The 24,635-nt window shown below is 48.3% G+C and overlaps 9 protein-coding genes across 9 annotated transcripts; 6 read left to right on the top strand and 3 right to left on the bottom strand.

The window, feature by feature from the left end:
• Positions 1-793: 793 nt before the first annotated feature.
• On the top strand, positions 794-4,140 carry FOBCDRAFT_243784 (uncharacterized protein; the record flags this gene model as incomplete). The annotated part of the gene is made up of 8 exons (XM_059610555.1): positions 794-904; positions 1,054-1,169; positions 1,238-1,840; positions 1,892-2,129; positions 2,405-2,409; positions 2,477-2,618; positions 2,687-3,165; positions 3,252-4,140. The coding sequence occupies 8 exons, from the start codon at positions 794-796 to the stop codon at positions 4,138-4,140; spliced, it is 2,583 nt and encodes an 860-aa protein (XP_059465875.1).
• A 78-nt stretch (positions 4,141-4,218) lies between these two features.
• FOBCDRAFT_53657 (D-isomer specific 2-hydroxyacid dehydrogenase) lies at positions 4,219-5,415 on the bottom strand. The gene has a single exon (XM_031190627.3). The coding sequence runs from the start codon at positions 5,289-5,291 to the stop codon at positions 4,275-4,277; it is 1,017 nt and encodes a 338-aa protein (XP_031034612.2). The 5' UTR covers positions 5,292-5,415; the 3' UTR covers positions 4,219-4,274.
• A 1,217-nt stretch (positions 5,416-6,632) lies between these two features.
• On the bottom strand, positions 6,633-7,428 carry FOBCDRAFT_144445 (uncharacterized protein; the record flags this gene model as incomplete). Its single annotated transcript, XM_031190628.3, has 3 exons — positions 6,633-6,692; positions 6,756-7,065; positions 7,124-7,428. 3 exons carry the CDS (start codon positions 7,426-7,428, stop codon positions 6,633-6,635), a joined length of 675 nt encoding a protein of 224 aa, XP_031034613.3.
• Positions 7,429-7,979: 551 nt separating this feature from the next.
• On the top strand, positions 7,980-10,052 carry FOBCDRAFT_190132 (glycosyl hydrolase 6-domain-containing protein; the record flags this gene model as incomplete). The annotated part of the gene is made up of 1 exon (XM_031190629.2): positions 7,980-10,052. One exon carries the CDS (start codon positions 7,980-7,982, stop codon positions 10,050-10,052), a length of 2,073 nt encoding a protein of 690 aa, XP_031034614.2.
• A 2,095-nt stretch (positions 10,053-12,147) lies between these two features.
• Positions 12,148-13,822, bottom strand: FOBCDRAFT_231927 (uncharacterized protein). The gene is made up of 5 exons (XM_031190631.3): positions 13,396-13,822; positions 12,857-13,339; positions 12,618-12,807; positions 12,387-12,553; positions 12,148-12,329 (listed from the first exon to the last, which is right to left on the bottom strand). Exons 1-5 carry the CDS (start codon positions 13,564-13,566, stop codon positions 12,249-12,251), a joined length of 1,092 nt encoding a protein of 363 aa, XP_031034616.2. The 5' UTR covers positions 13,567-13,822; the 3' UTR covers positions 12,148-12,248.
• A 197-nt stretch (positions 13,823-14,019) lies between these two features.
• Positions 14,020-16,479, top strand: FOBCDRAFT_190136 (uncharacterized protein; the record flags this gene model as incomplete). The annotated part of the gene is made up of 6 exons (XM_031190632.3): positions 14,020-14,079; positions 14,225-14,325; positions 14,383-14,471; positions 14,533-15,071; positions 15,126-15,871; positions 15,933-16,479. 6 exons carry the CDS (start codon positions 14,020-14,022, stop codon positions 16,156-16,158), a joined length of 1,761 nt encoding a protein of 586 aa, XP_031034617.3. The 3' UTR covers positions 16,159-16,479.
• A 172-nt stretch (positions 16,480-16,651) lies between these two features.
• FOBCDRAFT_190140 (Alpha/Beta hydrolase protein) lies at positions 16,652-17,620 on the top strand (the record flags this gene model as incomplete). The annotated part of the gene is made up of 1 exon (XM_031190633.2): positions 16,652-17,620. The coding sequence occupies one exon, from the start codon at positions 16,652-16,654 to the stop codon at positions 17,618-17,620; it is 969 nt and encodes a 322-aa protein (XP_031034618.2).
• A 1,645-nt stretch (positions 17,621-19,265) lies between these two features.
• On the top strand, positions 19,266-21,186 carry FOBCDRAFT_323234 (glycoside hydrolase). The gene has a single exon (XM_031190634.3). It carries the CDS (start codon positions 19,414-19,416, stop codon positions 21,043-21,045), a length of 1,632 nt encoding a protein of 543 aa, XP_031034619.3. The 5' UTR covers positions 19,266-19,413; the 3' UTR covers positions 21,046-21,186.
• A 336-nt stretch (positions 21,187-21,522) lies between these two features.
• Positions 21,523-23,587, top strand: FOBCDRAFT_323235 (uncharacterized protein). The gene is made up of 3 exons (XM_059612094.1): positions 21,523-21,768; positions 21,816-22,659; positions 22,710-23,587. Exons 1-3 carry the CDS (start codon positions 21,606-21,608, stop codon positions 23,449-23,451), a joined length of 1,749 nt encoding a protein of 582 aa, XP_059465876.1. The 5' UTR covers positions 21,523-21,605; the 3' UTR covers positions 23,452-23,587.
• Positions 23,588-24,635: the final 1,048 nt, after the last annotated feature.

Here is a 24,635-nt window from a genome sequence, read left to right on the forward strand (position 1 = left end):
CCCAGTGGCAGGGAAAACACCTAAAAGGACAGAACAGAGACGGAAGAAAAAGGAACAAGCTCCTGGGGACTAGCTTGATCCTCAAATGTAAAAATTAGCACCATGTTAATTAGACATCAACTCTACTCGCGTATCCAACAATTCCCAGCCGCCAATCTAACAGTATTCTGCCTCACCCTAGATCAACCTCATATTCAGAGAGAAAATAAAAGACAACAAGAATGATAAGGATGTTATCAAAAGTAAGCTGGTATACTATAGCTATTACAGCTCTTAATACCCTTATATATTATTTTTCTTTAGTAGCTATCTATGAAATTCCAGATGCTTTGTGTATGTATTCGTTTCAATGAACTGGTCATCGTATTTGTCAATACGTTAGCTGATTGCATCTCTCAATATACGCGTATAGATGCAGGGTGGGCCAAAGGTTGCGTACCGTACACGTACCCCTGGAAATCTATGGACGCCTGATTGGTACAAGCTATCGACATTTCTAACCAGTATTAGACTGGGCGGGCTATTAGCAATAAAATGGAGTCTTCGTCTAGCACAGCTAAAGGGACAGAAAAGACACTAACATTAATTAGTTACTCTCGACAATGTGGCACCCCTAGACATTGCTGGGGGCGCCCAATCAAGAGCGTTTCTGATTCCGTTGCGCAACCCCGCACTTTTGATCGGCCTTCGCCTCTGAAAACTCAATACTAATAGCCGACCAACCGGAAGATGTAGGTCTTTGTAGCATTATCCAACCTCTGGTCAGCTTCGTTGATAATCCAAGGCAGACAATATGTCTGGCTCGAACATGGCAGCAAAACCCTTGAAAAGGGCTCGACAAGGTGAGGCAGATGAGCAAGAAAGAGTCGTCAGGAACCGCTCAAGCGTTGCTTGTCAAGCGTATGTACATTACTCAAAACCCGGACTGGAGACTTGAGATAAACGTGCTTGGCTCACTTGGGTATTCCCGACGATAGGTGTCGATTGGTAAGTGCGTCTCCAGCGTTGTTACCATACCAGGACGTCTGAGCTTACAGCGCTTCCGCCTTGTAGGCCAAGACCAGGTGCGACATCAACCCGTTCGCGCCTCCGTGTACGCGTTGTGCTGCTGCGTCAATTCCCTGTCACGTCCCAGAAAGCCGTAGAGGGCGCATGAAGGGGAGCAAGAAGTGAGTGCACTATATAGACCTCCCATGTCCCAGCCAGGCCTGTGATAACTCAAGCCACAATCTGATAGTTTCCGAACATGGCAGCAAATCTTGGACGTCGAACATACAGCAACATCCGAAAGTTCACACGAGAAATCTAATCCCCACTCGCACTCGGGACCCGACAATGTGGGACAAGATGGCGGCGAAAGTTCAGAGCCTCACGGACCGGGAGCAATCACGCCGCTGGATCCTCACAACTTGATGAGGAGCCTCGATCAGAATTTGCATGGCAACTCGAGCCGTTTCACGAGAAAGCTGCTACGATTTCTGGGGGAACAATTTCCGGTGGGCAATGAAAGAGAACCACAGAATATAAATGAGGTATCGGGTGGTTTCCAAGACCTGTTACCATCCATCACTAAGATCGCCAAGCAAGGATGGGTGCTGGACGAGAGTGGACTGGCCAAGAGAATTCGTCATGTCACTTCGCTACCTACCACCGAGTTACCACTAGAGGATGCGCAGCTGCTGAAGCACTGGACGCCGCAGGCTCTGCAACAGGTTGTTGGTGAAATGACGAGGTACTTTGAGTATGGCCTCAGGGGCTCTAAGCACGACGTAGCGAGGGACATTGACCCTCTACAAAGAGGCATGATAACCGAATCCAGGGCCACGGCATTGTTCAAAGCGTGAGTAGATCATACATGCATGCACTGCGGATGGCTTCTGACTCAATTCAGATACTTCAAAATGGTTCATCCTCAGTGGTCGATGCTTGATCCCAACTTACACACGCTCGACTTTGTCCGCCATCAATCTGCCCTTCTCACTACCACTATCTTGGCACTTGGCTCTATTGCCATCGCAACTCTGCCAGAAAGCGATGACGGCCAGGTTGTTGAGGCCCTGAATTTACGTGCTCACGCCGAGAAGCTGAGTCTAGTCGTCTACTCGACGGGTGCGCGCTCCTTGGAGATAGTACAGGCTCAAGTGGTGAGACGAGGCAGCACCCGTCAGAATTTGTTTATACTTCGGCTGATGGTTAATGGCAGTTACTATCCCGATTTGGGGGGTCCTCAAAAACACGGCTAGACGAACAGCGATGGCTCCGTTCTGCTATGATTCCACGCATGGCAGCTGAGATAGGACTTGGCGGATCTGGTTCACGCGGTCACTCTGAGAATTCGCTTGACCAGGTGGCCGATGATCACTGGAACGAGTTGCGAACTCGAGCATTCATGATACTAAATGAGTATCGGTAGGATACTTCTGCTCCCCTCCCTCACCGCTATTTATGTAGGCAAGCTGATGTCCTTTTTCTAAAGATTTTCCACGTTTTCTGGCCGTGCTCCCCTGGACATGTCCTATTTTGAGCTCCAAGAAGCTGATATACAATCTATTTCTGCCCTTGGTGCTGATAACCCATCTTCTAGTCTGCCAGCATTGTATCATCTCTATCTCTTCCAGGTAAGGGTTATTCCCGGCCACCGTGAATGCTTCACGTCTTGTACTGCTTTACTGAGTTCTATTATTAGAGAGAAGTCGGACGAAGGCTTGGAACAGCCTCCTCGGCGGCCTCTTCCACCGCTTTGCAGCTCGAGGCCGATTTGGCCTGGGTTGTGCATTATACCGAGACATGGGTCACAAGGTGGTGCGTTGGAAATTCCAACCCTGGTGTCCGCTGGCATCTTGTTCATGATGCACTGAGCTGCCAGCTTCTTATGTCATCTCGAATTATTGGCCGACTACCGCAAACTGAGGGACAGGCGGCCCATAAGAAATATTTGCTGGATATAGCCATCCGCATTTTCCAAGAAGCCCTCGACGCTCCTCAAGGAACGCACATGACGCACCGGGCTAGTATATTTCCTTTCGCGGGTGCTCTAATTCTTCAATGCAGTGATAGGCGTGACCTTGTCCTTCGACTTGCCCTTCGAATGGCCGGTCGCCCTGACAAGCAGTATGTGCCTACCTTTATACGAAGTGCTGGCAACCAGCTGCTAGCCATGCTTTGGTATGCTTTTGCCCATTCAAATGCTTGTGCTTATCAAGATAGCCACTGCGTATCCGCTCGACGTACCATACTTATAAGCAATGCAGTTCAAATCATGATCAGCCTCGGCCACGGACGCAGCCAGTGAAGAAACCGTTCCAGACACCCAACTTTGAGAAAGAGAGCTGTCCAGAGGATGAGGCACGTAAAACGGAACATCACGCAATCCCTCGAGATTATGTTCAAATCAACACCCAACCTTCAGGCTCTAAGTGTAGCTCAGACCTTGATACTGACTTAGATCTGGCTCCGTCCTCGCAGAGCCATGGCTTCGAAGTCGCCCGAGAGAATGCAGTATCATCAGAGCGCAGTCGTGGAGCTACGCTACGAACTGACGAGCACAATACACAGGCGACTGGGCTGCAACAACCAGCAGAGATGCCGGAGTCCGAAGACTTTGCAGTCAATATGGCAATCCCATTCTCCCAAGAGACTGCAGCCAATACCCAGGAAAACATTCACCTCAACACGGCTCAGACTCATACCGGAGACTTTCTCAGCCTTGATACCTGCTGGGATTTTCCATGTGCCCCTACCACGTTAAGCCCAAATGTATCTCTCTTCGTTTCGCACGAGCCCATTACGGACCTTGAAATGTTGATGAGAGGGGGCCAAGTTTGGTCTTATGAGGACGTGAGCCAGCAACAAGATGCATTTGCTTCCATAGCCCCAGCTGAAACAAGCCCACCGTTACAGCAATACTTGGGTGTCTTCTCAAGGTCTGCGGGGAACTATTTGACCAACGAATACGTAAACTTGGCACCAGGTGATGGCGAGTTTGGAACAAGGCCGCCAAGATGGGACACCTGTTCCCCTGTGTACATCGACCCCACTGCCGGTGGTGATGGGCAGCAGACGTTGGAAGAGCGTCAGGAGTATCGACAGACTCTTTTCCAGACCATCGGTCGGCTCCTGGAGATAGCATCGGCATCTTGACTGATTGGAAAAAATTGAAGCCAAAGCCTTTAGAAACTGTCGGGTATACAAAGGACAAGTAGTGAAGATTACCAGTGCGTAGTATATGTATATTTGTATGGGTATATTCAGTCTAAACTCATTAGACCATCAGGTCAAAGACCCTTAGTATAGATATCGCCCTGTTCTAATGCGTTGAGTAACGGCTGGTTGTTTTTGAACCGCCGGATGTTGTCACAGATGATCTCTATAGACCGAGCCGTGCGATCTGGCATTCCCGGCGTCGAGTGAGGCGTGATAACCACATTGGGTAACTTCCACAGAGGGGACTGCTCGGGCAATGGCTCAACTTCGAATACATCAAGTCCAGCTCCCGCAATTTCGCCAGCCTTCAGGGCGGTTACCAAAGCGGTTTCATCAATCAATGAGCCTCTCCCCATGTTAATGATGACAGAGGATGGCTTCATCTGCCTGAACTGAGTCGCTCCAAACAGATGATATGTCTCGTCGGTGAGGCTAGCTGCGAGCATTACAACATCGCAGCCAAGAAGTCCCTCTATACTGTCTCCATTCTCGGTACTCAGCATGACGTCGACGTTATCAGGTAGCTTGGAGTCGCCACTGAGCTTTCTTCGTCTAATAACCGTAACGTGCATGCCAAAGGCTCTGCCCAACAGGGCCATCTCCTTACCCGTATTGCCAAAGCCCAGGATGCCCAAGCTCTGGCCCCAAAGAGCACCCCGCAGGCGCAGCTCCTCACGTCCATTATGCCACTGACAGGATACCTGACGCTGGAACAAGCCCCTGGAGTCGTATCTTAATGAAAGAGCGAAGAAAAAGGCATGCTGAGCAAGTGCAGGTGATGAGCGGCCCGCTGAACTGGTGATGACTAGGCCTCGCTCAAACACCTCGGGGCGGGCCGATTTGTTGAGACCAGCGTGATCACAATGAATCCAGATCAGATTTGGCGCATCAGAAAGCATGCCTGGGGTGACGTCGCTGGCCAATATGGCAATTTGGGCACGCTTAATGGCCTGGTCAAAAATGTGCTGCTCGCCTCTGCGGATATGAACAAACTCGGCTGGCTCAAATGCTTTTCGAATGATGTCGATCTCTTGAGAGTCCCACTGGACAGTGGCCACGACCACAAGCTCCTGATTTCGCTTCGACATGGCGAACAGGGGCGGATGAATGGAGTAAACGACTCTGGAAGCGCCCTGCAGATACACGAGACTTCTAGATGACTGGTGTGGGCTGGAGGGAACGGAAGGCTGGGTTGTTCAAGGTAAAAGGATTACATATCTTGTTGCGCGGCTCTTCCTCGCCAAGATCTATCATCTCTCAAGTGTAATTGTAGGTAAGCAAGGTTTTGTGGGTTTTTCTATTGACGTGTCATCTGTTTGCCGTACGTGCCGAGAGCCGGTGAAGGGGTCAAGACCCGCAAATAGACCCCCCATAAACTCGCACAGCGAGCGCCTCCACACCTGAACGCGTAGGCGTGCGGATTGTGTCAGCCTACAATTTGGCCTGTTGGAATTGCGCTGTAATGCAGTTTTTACTTTTGAGAATGCTATAATTTAAAATGTTTATAAAATTTTAATTATTTACCGGAATAAATGGCCTGCTAGGCCTTACCATCTGCTGCTGCCGCCTCCTAAATATCATATATACCTCCTCTGCTAGAAAAAGGTCTGCGAGAGGCAGTAGTGAAAGGGTATCCTTGTTCAACGTACTGGAAAATTGCCTCGTTATATGAACAGTTGTGTAAACAGCCGTTTTGGTGGTAAGGAATCGCTATAGTAGCTGCCTGGAAGTAAGCCTGTAACCAGCAGCTGCTGTGGGCCAGCTAAGGCGACCGAAGAAGCTGCCGGTTAGAGCGAAGCTGGGGGTAAGTATTCAATACACCAGCTTCTGCCCAAAAAGTTAGTGAGATCAGTTAATCCACCAATCAATTAAATAGCTGAAAATCTCATAGCCCGCATCACTGCTAAAAACGCTTTTCACACATGCATATGGCTTATATAATATTTTATACACACGGCTGGCTATGCGTTTAGGGGCTAACTAGGGTTGGGCAGATCTTCGTAAGTAGATTAAACATTGAAAAAGTGAAAATATAACCTCGTTGAACTATTGTGGTGGTAATCTCTTGAAATGCCATCTATTCTGTAAAGGAATGGGGGTGAATTTTAAGCAAATCTTTATCTTTTTATCCCCTTACAATATCTATCTTAGCTAGATCATATTTATCCCTCTAAGATCGTTTATGCATAACTGTTGCAGCAGCCTTTTATATCTCGAATTAGTATCTATGCGGTAGTCTTGGATGTTAAAAGAAAGAGGAACGTTGTATACCTGATGATTTGGAAAAATTAGAGAATCAGCCAGAACCACATTTTCTCTTCTGCCAGCAGCAAATACAATAACCTCTGCAATATCATCTGGAGTAAGAGGATTATAACCACTAGAAGCTAATCAGTCTGACATTGATTGAAATATACAAGACAGGTTACTCACGCATAGACTGCATCAGCTTTGCTCTTGTCACCATAAAACCTGACAATAGAGAATTCCTAGTTGCATATCAATCAGCCTCATTATTTCATTGATACCTCAGCATGAGAGTCTGAGCTCACAGTCTCGACTTGACCAGGATCCACTCCAATGACTCTGATGCGAGTGTCAATCAGCTCGCGCCGCAAGGCGTCTGTAAATGACCGCACGGCTGACTTTGTCGCGCAGTAGATACTGCCACCTTGATAAGGCTCTCGACCTGCAATACTGCCGATATTGATAATATCGCCGGAGCCGCCTCCGGGCTTCCGTTTGAAGATGGACAACACTGTCTGCGTCATGTTGATCAACCCGGTAACATTAGTCGTAAACATGGTCTGGATATCTTCCAAGGCAATGTCGGGGGCCCGGGCAATGCCCTTGACGAGACCACTGGGCAACCAAAATCATCAGTAAAGCAAGGATGGGACATGGGTCGAGAAAGACATACGCGTTGTTGACAAGAATGTCAATATCTTTGAACTCATCAGGAAGTTTACCAATAAAACTTGAGACATCTTCAGACTTGCTCACGTCTAGTTTGATAGGCAAGATTCTGACTCCATCGCCGACCTCGCTGCGTATCTCATCCGTCAAGGCCTGCAGCGATTCGAACCTCCGTGCAGCGAGGATGAGCTTCAGGTTGCTTGAACATGTCCTCGCAAACTCTTTGGCCGTACTTCGACCGATGCCGGATGACGCTCCCGTTATAAGAATTGTTTTTCCAGCGAGACGCTGGCCCATCGTTGTAGCCATGCTTGCGTTGACTGGGTCGTTTGTATGCACAGCTACCTAGGGCCAAGCAAGGTCTTGTTTGTGTTCAGGACTCTTACACTGATGTGATGGCACGTAGCCCGCCAAACTCAACATCTAGGCTTGCCTTTTATTATGTCTACGCATACTGCTTTATCCGTGTTTCAATTACAATTCCCACTTCTTTAGTCAATTAGGCTGCTTCTGGCCAACGGCACTGGCCGGTTATACCGGCTATTAGATGGCAACTAGATGGATCAACATCAACCGCCCGAACCAAATCAGATGACCCACAAATTTGGCCACTTGATTACGCGGGGGTTGGTGCAGGGATCTCCTATGAACAAGTCGATCAAGGCAACATAATTTGTCGCGCTTATATATTAACTACCAGTTAACCTAACGTTGGTAATTGTCCAAGCCTTTCCTGACCTATAGTTCATATCGCAAATCTTAGGTTGAGTTTTCTGACAGCGGCCAGATACAGATCATCATCTCATTTGACTGTGCCTTTATATCCTATACCAATATTCATGAGCGCACCGACCAGAACCATGACCGTTGCTGCACCAACTCCTCACCAATGGTGGCACGAGCCGTTCTCGGTTGTCCAGACCAACCTCCGCGAGATTGACGCGGGAATGGACGTTGACGACGTGGCCCATTGGATCAAGGACTTTGGCGCGACAGCTTGGCTTTGTGGAGTGGGTGGCATACAGGCCCAATACCCCTCTGACCTGGCTTTCCAGACGCGAAATCCGAACTTAGCCGAGAGGGCCAGCGGCGACCTTGTCGGCGATGCTCTCGCCGCAGCCCATGCCAAGGGGCTCAAGTTCCTCGCCCGCATGGATTTCTCAAAGATTGCCCCTCACGTGGCTGCCGAGCATCCTGAGTGGTGTTATGTCTCTCCGCTGGGTAATCTTCAGGAACACACAGCCGGCCTCGTCTCGGTTTGCCCTTCTGGGGGTTATTATCAGGAACACATTTTCGATATCCTCCAGGAGGTGACGGAACGCTACAAGATTGATGGCATGTTCTTCAACTGGGCCACCATGAACGAGGAAGACTATTACAAGGTGTACCACGGCGTCTGCCATTGCGTCAATTGCCAGTCATTATGGCTCGAGTTTGCACGAGGTCTTGAAATGCCAAAAGGACCACAAGATATCAATTACGGGATCTGGCTTATCTTCAGCCGAAACATCATAGATGATATCACGGCAAAGATACGCGATTTTATTGCTAAGAGACTCCCTGAAACAGCCCTTATCAGGGGGAAAGCAGCTGATATTATCTACCAAGAGTCAAATAACGAAATTGGCCGAGAGTTTTGGCATCATTCAACCTCGGAATGGATTAGCTCTTGGATATCTTATCGGCCAAACGTACCCGTATTAGCTAATTCGACGTGTTTTATCGATATGAGGTACCGCATGGCCGGAGAAGAGCCAGCCCAGTTTGCCCAATACTTGATCCAATGCATTTCTCGCGGGGGTACACCCTCTACCTACATGATGGGAACACCAGGAAAGATTCCATACCCCTGCCTGGACGTCGCTGCAGATATAACCCGGTTCCATACCCAGTATCATGATACATACCGCAACTTCGTGCCTTGCGCGCTCACCGGGCTCTTGCGGCCGGATCGCGGATACATGGCAGGGCGGAGCTATCAGCAATCCTTATCTGAGTTCCGGGGATTATACTCGGCCTTGCAAGAGATGCATATTCCTTTCGACGTAGTAGCACTCGAGCATCTGCCTGGGTTGGAGGCAAACTTGAGTCTTTCCCGTTATAAGAACCTGATACTGCCCGATCTGCGTAATGTTCCTCCAGAATCCGCCAGCATTTTCGATCGCTGGGTCGAGCAAACGGGCGGTGTCTTAATTTGCACGGGATCGTCAGGCCAAGAGGAAGCTGGTTCAATCCAACTCAAGTGCCTTCCCGTTCGCCGACGCCGCGCTGTTGTGGCCGAGGGCAGACTGTTATGGTCCTCATATGTGGCGCCACTCCAGAAGAAGAAGGGAATTCACTACTACAACGGCCCTATGATCCCTCTTTTTGGGGCGGCCAACTATTTTGAGTGGAAGGAAGATAGTGTCAAGAGTCACAAGACACTTTCCCGAGCACCCTTTGCTCCCCCGGAAAAGGCCTACGGTAATATCGAGATCGACCATCCAGGTTATGGTATGGCACAATACGGTTCTGGGAAAGGTGTTATGGTTCCTTTTACTGTTGGAAGGGGTTATCGAGAAACTGGACTTAGTTGTCAGCGTGACTTTTTTCTGCAGGTATTCAGGCAGTATAGCACACCCGAGAAGCTCACATTCAACCTTGCTGAACAAGTTGAGATCACTCTGCATCGGAGTGGCGATAAGCTTGTCGTCCATCTTGTCAATATGTCCGGCGCTCGGAGGCTCAACTTTGGTAGTCACATTCCAATTGAGCAGGGCTCGATCAAGATAGAAGGAGATTCCCTCGGAGTGTCGGCGCGAGCTTTGAGGATGGATCAGAAGCTAGAGGTCAACGATGGAACAATCAGCTTACCACGACTAGATCTATTTGAAGTGGTGGTTATAGAGGGAGTAGTGGAGAATCTACAAAACGGAGTGACACATTTAACATAGATTCAATTATCTTCCTATTGTACTAAGGACCACTTGTAATTTAGTAAACTACACACTTTCCGTCCGTGCATCTGCCACCTGTCGTCATTACTTTCATGAAGTTACATCCTATTAATAATTTCAGAAGAACAGATAATCGTCTAGTTTATTCTGGATTTAGATTCGCGAGGATTCCCCTTGCAATTGCGTTTTATAGAAGAAATAGCTAATTCTCTGGTTATAGACTGCAATATATTACCTATCGTTAAGCGCTAGGTTTATAACTTTATTAAGTTATAACCAGAGCTTAGATGTATTTATTTTAAAAATATAACTATTAGAAAGAAAACTATAAATATTTGTTAATTAATTATAGCTAGTTTAGGCTTATATAAAATATAATTATAAACTATAATATTTTATTAGATAATATTTAAAACTTTAATAAAACCGGCTTTATAATAGGCATTATAATAGCCAGGATAGTTATTATAGGTTTAAAAAAATAATTATGACAGTTATCTCGGCAATAATACCAAGACAATCGCCTCCACCACGTATGGCCATCAGCTCTTCACCACCGGCATCAACAAGCACACCTTCAGCATTGACATACTTAGCGCCAATGATCTGGTCAACGCCCAGTCCATACTTGGTAGACAAAGGACTGTAAGTTCCGAGTGTTGCCCAACCGACATACCCAACTGAAGCATTCGGCGCCTTAGCCTCTCATCAGTCAACATTAGTCCACACAGTGGTGTTGACTCACGTTGTTGTAATTAGCTCCTCAGCATCCAAAGCCTTCGCCGACTCCCGTGCAATGATTCCTCCCCCAATATTAGCAGTCTTCTTATCCTCCGAAATATTGACATAGTTGATATTGCGCATATCGAAAGTCAAAGCACCATTGACTTGGCTTCTGCCAGTGCAATTATGTCCGCCTGAGCGAACCACAAAGTCGATACCGTGCGAAACGCAGAATCGAACTAGATCCTGAACATCTGATGCATTTGCGGCCTGGCGACGATGCTCGGAGAGCTGGAAGTCTTGATGAAGGATTTCGTAATATCGGCCCACTCTGCATCGCCAGGCAGGATGACTTTGATGTTTGGATATTCGGCGGTGAAGTCTTGGAAGACACTGGGGAGGGAGTCTGAATTGCTAATAGTAGCCATAGTGAGATGAGCTTGGTGATGCTGTGAGAGCAGGAGTATAGATGGATGAGCAGGAAAGGCCCGGTGGCTCTTTATATTCCATTAGACCCGAGGGTAATCATTGAGATCCCCGCTTCAAATCACCCGGGTCTTGACAGTCTCATGTGGATTTACTCCGCCTTGGTAAGTTAGCTGGTCTTCGTGGCATGGCTTTGCCAAGGTTTGGCATAACTTGATGATACCATGGCAGACAAAGTTCAGCAGTGACTGTATCACATTCGCTAAACTCTCGGTATTCGGTACTTGTTCGAATCCGTCTTATGCTAAACATCGAAGGCGTTTCCCAGATCGAGAACCCTACCGTGAAAAAGACATCATGATATGATAGTAGAACTGCATCAGTTACACCGCCTCCACCAATTCAATATGATGCTTGTCCGGAATCAATGCTATAAGGCGCCACTTATGTAATTGTATTTCCTGATATGGGGTTTTCGTATTTCCTTCGCTGTTTGTCCCCTGCTTAAGAGTCCGACCAAGGCCGCAATCAGGCTACAGCGGAATTCTGCGCTGAGTCAGCGCAGAATGGACTGGTCCAAATCCCTGATGGTTTGAGATGAGCGTGACTGAATGCGTGTTTATGAAAGGGTAGTGTTGATGTAAATTCCTCAAGACCTAGAGTTTGAGCCGTACCAGTTGAACGCTACATATACACCCGGTAAAGACTAGCCTGCATATCTCCAATGATTTCAATCCCCAAGCACGACGGAGACCTAACCCGTCTGTGCAAGGTCTCAGCGTGCGTTAAAGGCTTAAAGCTTAAGTGAATGAATCTAGTAGTATGTAACGTATAAGTGCTAAGACTTATGCGAGGGCCATCAGACTTGTTTACTTTCCTGTGGAAAAGAGAGAGAATGGGCCAGGGAAAGAATAAGAGACAGGATTTATACAAGAAGTTCGGTGCAAGAGGTCATTCCATACATAGAACAAGAACCGGTCTATTTAGTCTCTCCCTAATTTATCCACTAAAACAACATCTCCCCATGTTGACTATAATAGAGCCTTAGTTGCTGGTCGTCATATACTCAGCCAAATTGTGGACAGCCATGAAATCCTCCCACTTCATCAGATCAAGGCCAGGAAGCTAGATAGAATATGAGAGACAAATTCTCAGATACATAGTCCTCTTGGAATAGCTTACCTCATTAGCTTGCAAGAATTCAGGACGAGCATAGATCATGCCAAAGTCTCGAAAGATCAGCAACTGCTCTGTGAAGTCCAAAGCACATGTGTCGTCCATCTTGCTCTTTAGAATGGATTGGAACTCCTCGGAAGAGAGCTCATTGTAGCGTATGTCGATTCCGTAGGCTTTGGATAGTCAGCGACCCAACGTTCTCGCTCCTGGTCATCCATGATCGGAGTGAGTACTCACCAGATGCCATAGACTTGATCTTGTCTCCTTCCGAAATAGCCTCAGAATAGAAGGCAATTGTCTTTTCCAGACATTCATCGGGATGGTCGAGGATATACTGGACCAACTTGCCGGTATCCGAGATAGCAACGTTTGGAAGAGGAGTTGTCTCAGGAAGAACAAAGGACCTCAAATAAGTCCCATCATCTTGCTGATCCCCATGTCAGCTTATCCACCACTACATTTATGCGACAACGGACCTTGATAGGAAGATAAGTACGCGGCTGCGTGACACAATTCTCAAAGTAATTCGGAAACAGCACCGCAGTTGTCTTCTTCCACAGAGCAGGTTTCTCGGTCCGAATGTAATCTGCCACAGCTGCTTTACTCTGCCAATGATAAACATGAGGATATTTTCCATTCGAGATAGTTTTAGCGTCAGGCAAGCTCGCCCAAATGATATGCTCGAGATGAGGAAGATCAGCGGCTATATCCATGATACGCTTGCCCTGCTCTTCCTCTTTGGTAGCGGACATGTGTTGCCAAAAGTCAGTCATGGCGAAGATGATGTTAGCACCCTCAAAGGCCCTTCGTAGGCTGGTTGCATTGTCGACGTCTGCTTGATGCATTTCGATGCCAAGTTCCTTCAACGCTTCGGCCTTGGGAGAAGAGATATTTCGGGTTAGACCGCGGATAGTGTATCTGTCCCGGGATTTGGCAAGCGTCTGAACGACTGAGCCACCCTAAGCGAAGAATAGTTAACCTGAATGCTCTGCACAAGGTGACTCGGGAATCATACCTGAAGACCGGTCGCACCAATAACAACCACAGTCTTCTTGTCTTGAGTCATAGTGAAATGGTGTTGAAGGTAGGATTCCAAGCCGGGTTTCTCAACAACTCTGATGATAGATTCTGTGCTACAAAAACTCATGGGGAGTTCCAGTGGGAAATGAGTCCTTTTATAGAGCATGTTAGAAATATAAGTGATTCCAAAGGCAGTGGAGTTCTGTAACAACTCCTCGAGCTTCAATTGGAACTTTGCGACATTGATGTCATAGACCCTTCTAATTTCCCGCTGATTCAGCGGGTTCGTGATGCTCAGGGTCCACCAGTGCCGGACTCATGGGAATGCCAGAGACCGGCATCCATAGGCAAGAATTATTACCAGACTTATGGACGTCATCAATTATCGTGTATCAATGTTTAAAATTTCCGCATTTGGGTTGAACCGGTTCTGAAATGCGCTGTTGCAGAGTATCTCGGATCGGTAAAGGCGGCCCATGTCGATTAGCGCCGATTTGTCCAACTGCCGGCTCGGAAAACCCGAGGCGCGACAGTGGCCAGAAATTTTCCTGGCTTAATAACACCACTTATTATCCCTCTTCAGAGGTGACATGCGGATAAACAGCAACAGCCAATCATAATGCCGAAATCGACAAGAGGTCGAAAACCGCGGGCTTGCGACTCATGTCGCAGGAAGAAGGTGGGTTTTGCTCCGCTGCCTCTGGCCGAGCTTGAGGAGTAAGGCCACTGCGCTGTAACGCGCAGCGGTCGTTAGTCGTTGAATCGCTTCATCTTATACCAATACTCAAGTTTGTTACTAGGATAATTGGCTAACTCACGTCTAGATCCAGTGTGACCGAGCTGTACCGCAGTGCGACTACTGCCAACATCATGGCTTGACGTGTACCTACAACGAAGCTGCAAAGTCAGAGGGATCCGCACTTCGGTATACCGAGTCTTCGGCCGATATATTCCGGCTCTTTCAACTGACTTATTACAACAGATCTAAGCTTTCAAGGCTTCCGAAAACCGCATCACCGAGTCGACAGCTTAGTCTTTTTGAACAAGATGATAGGGAGCTTATTCCTCGTCGTGAGAGTCTTTCTTACCATATTGCGTCTTCCTTTCGCTAATGCAAGATGCTTTTTTTTAGCGAGCGATGCTCATGATTGTAATCCAACTTATTTAGAGGGCTTGCGTTTATTGAATGGTAATTCGCTCTTCAGCCCGCAAAGTCAACAGTGGATCAAAAGCAGGACAGGCTCAACCATTTCATCAAATATCGTCGACAAGTACCGTCTTCCTTACCTGTGTTCCACCAGGCCCCCTCTTGCAAATGATAATCACACGATTCTAAAGCTTCCCGACAGTAAGATTGTCGAGGAGCTAGCAGCGCGATTTTGTTCATCTGCGCAGTCTCTTGTCTTCCCACTGCTAAGTCTTCACCGCTTCATGACGACAACCCTGCCTCTTGCTTATTCAGAAGGCGCCGGGAGCAAACTCCATACGATTAGTGCCAAGGCTTGTGCTTATGGAGTGCTGCTTATCAGCGACATCTTTGGTCTTGACACAGGCGATGATATGGCTGACATTGGTTGCTGGTGCCAAAGATATGCTTTGGAAATCGAAGGGTCAATACCTCTGATCTTACGCGAGATGAAGATCGATGGACTTGAGTCGTTGATGATGCTCGTAAGTTCCATTTCTTCAACCTAACAATGCGGGATCTGACTAGCGACTGTATAGATGATCTTCAAATACTTCATGGGAGATTTAGAATCCGCATCTTTCCTCGTCTCAGTCACTTCGCGCTTCCTGTTCCAGCTCGGAGCCCACATATTTCCTTCCCCCCCAGACCACTACGATAAGCGCAATGAAGCTCACCATATACGTGACCTCTTTTGGGTCTGCTACTGCATCGACAAAGACCTGTCTCACAGGACTGGTCAACCGCCTGCCATCAACGACGATCACTGCGACCTCACGCTGCCTCCTAACTACGTCCAGATGCAGAGCTCCAATATCCTAAGTTCCGGCCCATGTTCAAGTCGCAACTCCTCCACTGTGCCGCTCTATCCATGGGACATTCGACTCTCGGTAATGAAGTCAAAGATCTATAACGACCTCCACTCGATAAGTGCCTCCAGACTATCAGAGACCGAAATATTGAGAAAGATCCGGCATTTGGATAAAGAGTTGGAAGCTTGGAGAGTGACTCTTCCACCTGACCATCGACCGACCTTGTCGTTCCTGGAGCAAACACCTGTTGATGCCCAGACAAATACACAGGCAATCATGCTCCGGCTGTCATATCACCACTGCATTATTCTCATTCACCAATCTCGATGCAGAATTTTCCAGTCAGATCAGCCTATCGACAACTTGATAGACGACGGCCATAGAATAAACTTCCAGATTTTAGTCGACGCCTCAAGATCTATCTTGATCTACCTGGAAAAGGCACTCCCCGTCCTGGCCCACGAGTGCTTCTGGTACCTGTTACCGTCACACTGTTCTATCATTCTGTCTCAATAAGACTAACATTGCATTTAGGGTCATCATCTTCTATCCGATGATTGCAATCTCGACTATCTTCTCCGTCGCGCTTCTCGATAACCGATCAGACCCAGAGAACGAAAGACTTAAGCTGCTGCAAGGCTTTACACGATTGATCAGGCAAATACCTATCAAAAGGCTTACTGTCGCGGAGATATCGCACTTGGAATTTATCGAGGAGCTCGTGGAGGAAATGGGCAGATTAGTACTGGTTACTCATTGAGCGGTTATTTCAGGCCGCCAAGTCACGAAGTTGCCCAAACCAGCCTAAAGCCTACTGATCACGATGAAAAAAGTACATTCCGTACAAAAGTACCAATAGCCTCAACACGCGCAGATTAATAAGACCAACGGCCTTAACATGCTACCTCCGCATATTTAACCGCGTTAACTCCCAATTGAAGTTTAGGTTAAGCGGGGCGAATGCGAAAAATAAGCACGCCTGCAGATTCCGTCAGCAAAAAACGGAGAAATAGCATTGTCCGATCAAGGACCGCTAAAATCCAGCAAATCAGAGAGCTTGGAGTGAAACTATACCGAATTGGGAAAGGGATCTCTGATTGGTCAAGATACTATCATCGTCATATTGGAAGAGGTGCATGTTGGATATATAAGACGCGGGATTCTCTGACAATGAATGAGAATATTTACAGACCAGTTCATTATACAAAGACACTTATATCTCGATCAATCTTGACATCCAAAACTTTTCCACAATGGAGTTTCCTAACCCTTCTCTCATCGGCGGCGCAGCTGACATCCCGGTTAACTCTGCTTCACCCATTTTCACCTTCACACCAGTCACTCTCCCCTCCAAAGACCGCAGAGTCGATCTCGACCTCAAGGTCACAGCTCCCATCAATGGAGATAATCTCCCCATTATAGTTCTCTCCCACGGCCACGGCCCAAGCAACTATCTCTCCTCGCTCAAGGGCTACGGCCCTGTTGCCGATTGGTGGGCTAGCCATGGCTTTGTCGTCATTCAACCTACACACTTGAGCTCTCGACAACTAGGCTTCGAGCTGAACGCTGAGAGTATTAGTGAGCTCTTTATGGAGTCTCGCGCTAAGGATTTGGTTCAGATTGTCGATAGTCTTGATAACATTGAGACTACTGTCCCTCTTCTCAAGGGCAGACTTGACAAGTCCAAGATTGCTGTTGTTGGACATTCCCTCGGCTCTTTGTCCTCTGCTCTCCTGCTCGGCGCCGTCAATACCGACCCTCGTGATGGAAAAGCCTTCAAGGTCGCTGATCCCCGCATCAAAGCAGGCGTCCTCTTCGGTGCCATCGGCGCAAGCGACGACCCCTCTGAAAACGGCAAATCCATGCTTCCCTTCCTCGACCTCGACTTCTCCAACATGACGACTCCCTGTCTTGTATTCTGGGGCGACAGTGACGTCAGTCCGCATCTCACCTACCGAGGAGCAGACTGGCATAATGATCCCTACAAGCTCTCGCCAGGACCTAAGGCTTCCTTTGAGGTTAAGGATGGAAAGCATGGGTTTGGTGGTATTAGTGGATGGGACGCTAAGGAGTGTCAAGATGAGGGTGTTGAGAGGTTGGCGGCGATGCAGAGGGTTACGTGGGCTTATCTGAGGAGTCAGTTGTATGGCGATGATTCATGGGAGGAGGCGAAGAAGGCTATTGGGCAGCATCCTCAAATTGGAAAGATTGAGGAGAAGTAGTGGACACAGGAGCTTGTTGAATTTCTAGTTAAGGATAGTCACTCGCATACATACTAAGTTTCATACCCACACGTTTGCCTTGCCGCTTTACCAACCAAAGGTGGCACACTTTTGATGTAGCATATGAAGACTTTGGCACCCTCTTCGGCGAAGTGTTCAGCGATGCCTTAGCCAAAGCTATATTGTATATTAGCTGTAATGTTTGTCTGGTAACGAATTCTGGCTGTCAGACTTGGACACTTCTCAATTTTATCAACGCAAGGGTCCTGTCAGCTACACTCGACTTGCTTGTTTTATATTGGTCACGAGTATAGTGCCTTGCGTCTTTCAGAGGGGTTGGCTGCGCCCCGGGGATCCACAGGGCGCAGCGAATCCTCTTGAAGGTCAATATGGTAGATAAGGCAGGTAAGTCAGCCAAGTGATAATCTGCCAGGCATCTTTAACTTTTCACCTGCATGGAGGCGTCTCGAGCTCTTCTATCTTCAAAAATGCCGCACCACCATTCACACCACCACCATACTGACCATTCCTCAACGTTCGCCGGGCCAATATTGCCTGATACTGAGCCTCTCCTCCCGCCTCCTACAACCTTCGAAAATGACACCAGGGTTGACATCACAACGACGGAGCGTATAATCTCCATGGTGATATTTTTTGCAGTCGTCATTTTTGGATTTTTGACTATCTGGAACTGGAGCCAAGAGCCGTCCCGACCGCCGTACCCGGACCCATGAGTCTGGTTTCGTACACTATCCGAACAATGCTACGAGCCGCGCGTGGGGCATCCTGCAAGGCAAGCGATAGAAGAATAGGTTGGAAGATTGGAGTATGAAGGCGAGAAGGATGCTACATGCTTTGAATGGCGCGCGGGGTCGGTCCAATGCCGATATGAAAGACAGTGGCTGCACCAGACATATACCAGAGCGGGAAATCTATTCAGCGAAATTATGATTTGCATCTGTTTCTCTCCCCTCCATACAAAAGTCTCTGGCACTTTTATCTTCTCGGTGTTCAAAACCTAGGATTGCGTCCTTCTCGCCATCATATCTAACTCGGAATCCCACTGAGCAACCTTTGGCTAAAACTGAGCCTCTCATACCGCGCGCTCTGGCCTCACAAACCGGCATCACAAGAGTGCAAATTCTTCACCTTTGTCTTTGGATTTTTGGTCTTCGGGGTTTCAACCTTCTGTCGGGCGATTGGCCAAATCTCAGATCCGCTTGACGCATCGCCACCTCTGCGACCGACTTTCAACATGAACACATTTCGAGGGCTGCCTGGCTATGGTTTTATCCCGAGTCATTAATTCGGCCTAGCTCTTCAGGTCTCAGGTCTTCAGAGCTCAAAACCACTGCTCCATTCATCCGCATTCTGGTCAATTGTCAGACCATATCTACACAGAAGTGAAGTTGCAGCCATCACTCACGGCAAACATTTTAACTCAGATGATCTGCACGTAAAACCTCCGATGATGCCGAGATTACAGGGTTATCAATTCAAGGTTTCATCGGCAAGTCAAAGCTTGAGTGGTGCTTTGACAACTGCCGACTTGCAGTCGCATCTGCATAGTCATAATTAACGCATTAAACTCAATTTCCCCTGTTGATCTGCTCAATTCAGGAACAATTGTAACAATGCTATATGATGATAAACATGCGGTAATTACATCTGCGACATTCCAAAAAAAAAGTAAATTTGAGCATCGGCACATGCAAATACATTGCTCTTTGGGTTAAAATGCGGTGCTGCCCAGTCGGTTGTTTCTGAGCATATGGCATTCACTCATTCAGGCCATGATGTTGTTTTCACTCGTTCTTTGCACTTTTGTGCTATCAGCAATCGCTTCACCTTCTACGCCCATCTCTGAGCAGAAGCTTGGGGGGTTACGGTATCCCAAACAGCGCGGTAAGCATTATGACTACACCGGGTTTGAGCCCAGCCAGAAGAAGCGCGCGGATGATATTATTGATATGTTTCGCTTTGCTTGGAATGGATACTACGAGCATGCGTTCCCTCATGATTCTTTGAGACCAAAGTATAACAACTACACGGATGATCGTAATGGATGGGGCGTCACTGCTGTTGATGGTCTTGATACTGCGATTTTGATGGAGCAGACGGATATTGTCGAGATTATTCTGGACTTTATCCCGACTATCAACTTTACTAAGACTAACACTCCTGAACCTACTACCGTCAGTTTGTTTGAGACAAACATTCGATATCTGGGTGGATTGCTAAGTGCCTATGATCTTCTCAAAGGACCGTTCAAGCATCTCAAAGTCAACAAGGAAAACGTTGATGTTCTACTCAAGCAAGCTACTACATTGGCCGACACATTAAAGTTTGCTTTTGATACGCCATCCGGAATTCCGTTCGGTTCACTGTGGATCGAGAACCAGACATCCACCGACGAGAACAGCCTTGAGGATGGAACTGCCTACGCGGGTTTGGCGGCTATGGGCACTCTTGTTCTTGAATGGCAGCACCTTTCGGATCTCACTGGAGATCCTCAGTACGGCAAGCTGGCCAATCGCGCTGAGTCATATTGGCTTTCTCCATCTTCTGAGGTCTGGCCTGGTCTCACTGGAGGTCGCTTCAGTCTCAAGACGGGTGAGATTCTCGATGAGTATGGTGGATGGACGTCGGGTAATGACTCAGCTTATGAGTACCTCATTAAGATGTATGTCTATGATCCAGACAGGTTCAGCCATTACGGTGAGCGTTTCACTATGGCGGCCGACTCTACCATTAAACATCTGATCTCTCATCCATCGTCGCGACCCGACTTGACCATGGCAGCCGCATTCACCGGTAGGCAGCAAGTCAATTATACCGAATTCCTCGCATGTTTCATCGGCGGATCATTCATTCTCGGAAGTTCAGCCCTAGACCGCCCAGACTGGCTCGACTACGGCCTCTCCTTCAGCGAGTACTGCGCCAACGGCTACCGCTACACAGCATCCGGCATCGGTCCAACCCTCTACAGCTGGGATCTCAACGAACTAGCACAGCCCGAGAACAAAAACCAGACCGCCTTCTACAACCGCGCGGGTTTCTTCATCCAGGAGGGAATCTTCCAGGGCGGCCAGGCACCCGAGGCCGTGGAGAGCTGGTACTACGCGTACCAGAAGACGCACGACCAGTACTGGCGCGACGTGGCGTGGGCGTACACCCTAGCACAGAACAGGACGATGCGCGTTGGCGGGGGCTTCGCTAGCATCAACAACGTGCTGTCTCCGTCTGGGGACGGAGTGCGCGGCGGCATCATGGCTAGCTTCATGCTCGCTGAGACGCTCAAGTACATGTGGCTAATCCAGACGGAGAACAAGGGCGAATGGGATGTCTTGGAGGGAGGGGAGAATCTGTTTGTTTACAATACTGAGGCTCACCCGCTACGTGTTGCTGCGAAGAAGCCTGTTTAACCTTGTTTTTAGAGATTCAGCCTAGCATTGAGCGTGGCGCTTTTTGGCGTCTCACTGCCTCCGCTGGTAGATTCAGTCTCCGAAGGTGGCGGAGGCAAGTTAAAACATTGTTTTGTGACAATAGAAAATGTCTAATTGCAGGCTTTGCCAATAGTAGCTGAACCAAACTCTTTTTCGTCACTTTTTGGGTGATTATGTGTCAGAAGACGGTGAGGTGGCTTTCCTGTTTCGCTTAAAAACACCCAATATTGTCTGGTTGGCGCTGCCAAGAGCCCCATAAGGCTGATGTGCCTCAAAGCATATTGGGCGATGGGAATGTGCATTTTCAGCTTTGGCTACTAGCGCATAACAAGCTCAATGGAGGGCCCTACTGCCGGGTCTAGATTCTGGGAGGGGAAGAGGGAGCTTGCCGAGCTGAGAGGATGCATGTATAAGAGGCAATGGCCAAGTCTTGTGTTACGGAATCAGCAGAATAGAGCATCACAAGAGATCTTGACAATTTCCCTCTGTACTCTACTTACTTTTCTCCTAGCCAATCCATTAGACCTTCCATTGCAACCATGCGCCTGCTCAAAGGCCTCGTACTAGGTCTACTCCTTGAGAGAGGTCTAGGCCAGACAGACACTCAGCCAGAGGGTGACAGTATTGCAACTGTTGCCGACCCTGTCGAGACAGATCCCGCAGATGTTCCTGCTCCTGACCCGAGTGCTCCATCAGATGGCGGTGCGCTTGATTGAAGCATTTATTTAACTCCCGCTGACAGCAACCAGACACTCCTTCAGATCCCCCAGAACCAGCAGATGATGGACCGACAATCACAATAGATGACCCTCAGCCCACTGATGACGGATCCGATGCCAGAATCCCCGCCCCAGATCCCACTGATGAACCTACCGATGTCGAAGACTCCTCAGCCATTCCTGACGATCCCGCCGAAACAAATACAGACGATGAACAGCTAGCTCCCACTGACCAGCCCGCGCCAACCGACACTGAGCCCGAGCCCACCGCAACAGATGTCGATGCTACGCCGACCAATGATGAGGAGACTCCCCAAGAGACAGATACCAATGGTGAGGAAGCTACGCAGACAGATGGTGACACCGATGCGGCACCCGTCGTTCCAACAGAAGCCTTGAACTCCGCGGCCGAAGAGACCCCAGAGGCAACCCCTCTGGCGTCCGACACCGCAGACGACCAAGTTCCACAAACGACCGAAGAGCCATCGGATGAAGAGACCGAAGAACCGAAAGCTGACTCTGAACCAGAAGAGTCTACCCAGCAGGAATCCAGAGGAATTGTAGCGCCGACAAAGACTGAGAAGAGCGAGGCGAAGCCGACTGATGGCGATGGTAAATATTCACCTGCTCCTTATGCTAGTCCGACTGGAGGGGATGAGACGGAGCCGACGGGATCGAAGAATGACCAGACCGCTGATGGAACAACCCGCAAAGCTGCAGCTACAGGTAGTGGAGGCAAGGAGGAGAAGACTACACTTGCTACTTCCAAGGGAGCTGCGCCGACATCGCCTGCTCAGGATTATGCCATTGATCTGGAAGAAGCTGACCTGGGCGACTATGCCGAGTTCCAAGGCGCCGGCGACAAGACCGTCGTGTAGGTTCCACCAAACCTCCCATAACCTCAATAAATACTGACTCGAGTAGCATTCTCAAACCCCCTCCCAACACCGAAGCAAAGTGCGATCTCCCCCCAACAAGCGACGAAGACGTCCCCGAGGGTGAAGACGTGCGCGTCGTCCTTTCCGTGAAAATCGCAGACCTCAAGAAAGGCGTCAAGTCTGGTAATCGCTTGCAAATGCTCATTGACGGTTCGACTATTTACGATAAAGAGCTTTTGGGCACTGGTGATGAAGAGGAGAGTATTTCGAGCGATAAGTTCAAGGCTGCGCTGGATCAGAAGGTTAATGTTGTTCAAAAGGCGGGTGATAAGCCGGTGCAGGTAACTATTCAGGATGCGAATATCAGGAGTGCTATTAGCGGGGGCAGTAGAGGGGGTAGTGGAGGAGGTGGAGGTTCTGGTGGTGGCTCTGGTGGTGGTTCTGGGGATGATGGTGATAACTCTGGTGATGGTGGTTCCGGTGGTGGTTCTGGTGGCGGTGGAGGCGGAAGTGACAGCGGAAGTGGCAGCGGAAGTGGCAGCGGAAGTGGCAGCGGAAGTGGCAGCGGAAGTGGCAGCGGAAATGGCAGTGGAAGCGGTTCAGGCGATGGTAATGGCGACAGCTCAGGCGGAGGTGCTTCTGAGAGCGCCTCAGGAACCGGCGGCGAGGGCGCATCACCATCAAGTGTTTCCGGCAGCGATGGTCAAACCAACGTTGCTGGCAAGAACTTCATGGTCGGTGAGGTCCTCATCTATGCCCTCCCTCTTGCCGTCGCTCTCGTGGGATGAGCCCATGTAACATTGGACGTTCTTGTATCTAGTTCTTGGTGGTTGAGTTGGAGTTGTACAGATCGCCGAGCTATCGGGTTAATAATGTTGATACATTGCTCGAGTCAATGAGAATTTGATGACGGTTTAACGACTGCATAGTTTACCAACGTAGAGCTTTGTCTGCTATCGCTGCCCACTCTATTTCTCATAAATTTCATCTGTTAAAAGCATACTGCTAACATTAGCCGTGGTAACTCTTGTGCTTTTGTCCTGCGAATATGCTGTCGAAGGGGGCTGTCACAGGGGCTAACATAGATGCTAGCAAAGCCTGAGGCTTGAAAGCGGCAGCAGGGGAAGGCATTTCTCAATCCCTCAGATCTGTAAATAATCCATGAACAGATCTTCTGTTATTTACATGCTAATTATAGATATATCCTTAAATAGCCTCTTTTATTCCAAGAGTTGGATCCACGGTCTCTCCTCAAAGACTCCTTATTAACCTCCTCCATCCGGAGCTATCCAAAGTCAGTACCATCATTCAACAAAACACATTTACAGTCCTTTTGGTGACTATTTCTTTGGGCTATAGTTAGTAGAATAAATGCAACTGGAAGAGTCACAATCCTGAATCTTCTTGCGATACGTGGTCCCGTCTTTTCTCGTGAACGTTCTCCATTCGCAACAATCAACTAGGACGCGATCTGAGCCTGCTCCGGGCTGGACTTCAGTGGTCTCCATTTCGCACATCTTGAGGGTTTTAAGATTGGTAAATTAATATTGTTGATAGTATTGTTTTTGAAACTCAGAGGTCTTGAAATATTTAAGGGTCAAGTTGTATGCTACAGTAGGAGAGAATCGCTATTTATACTTTCTGGCTGTTTGTGATCTAGCATCTACAATAAGAGTACAAGCTCCCCCGTGGTCTTTGAAATGGGACACGAGTAAGAAGCATTCTGAGTCTGTGCACTATATGTTTGCCATTTGGGTGTATTAGTAGCATCTTCACGAACCATGCCATAGTAATTTCATTGGCTATAGTCAGAAGAGCAAGACATCTGGGTAGGACAGCTTTAGTTTTAGGAGTCATGAACAGCCACGCGATATTGTCGTAAACATACATTCACATTTAAACGTGGTAATACTGATATCCTGTGCCTTTCCAGAATATGGCTGCATTGTACGACCCAGGCGCCCATGTTCAT

This window comes from Fusarium oxysporum, chromosome IX (assembly GCF_013085055.1).
Source record: "Fusarium oxysporum Fo47 chromosome IX, complete sequence".
In the NCBI taxonomy this organism is placed as follows: Eukaryota; Fungi; Ascomycota; class Sordariomycetes; order Hypocreales; family Nectriaceae; genus Fusarium; species Fusarium oxysporum.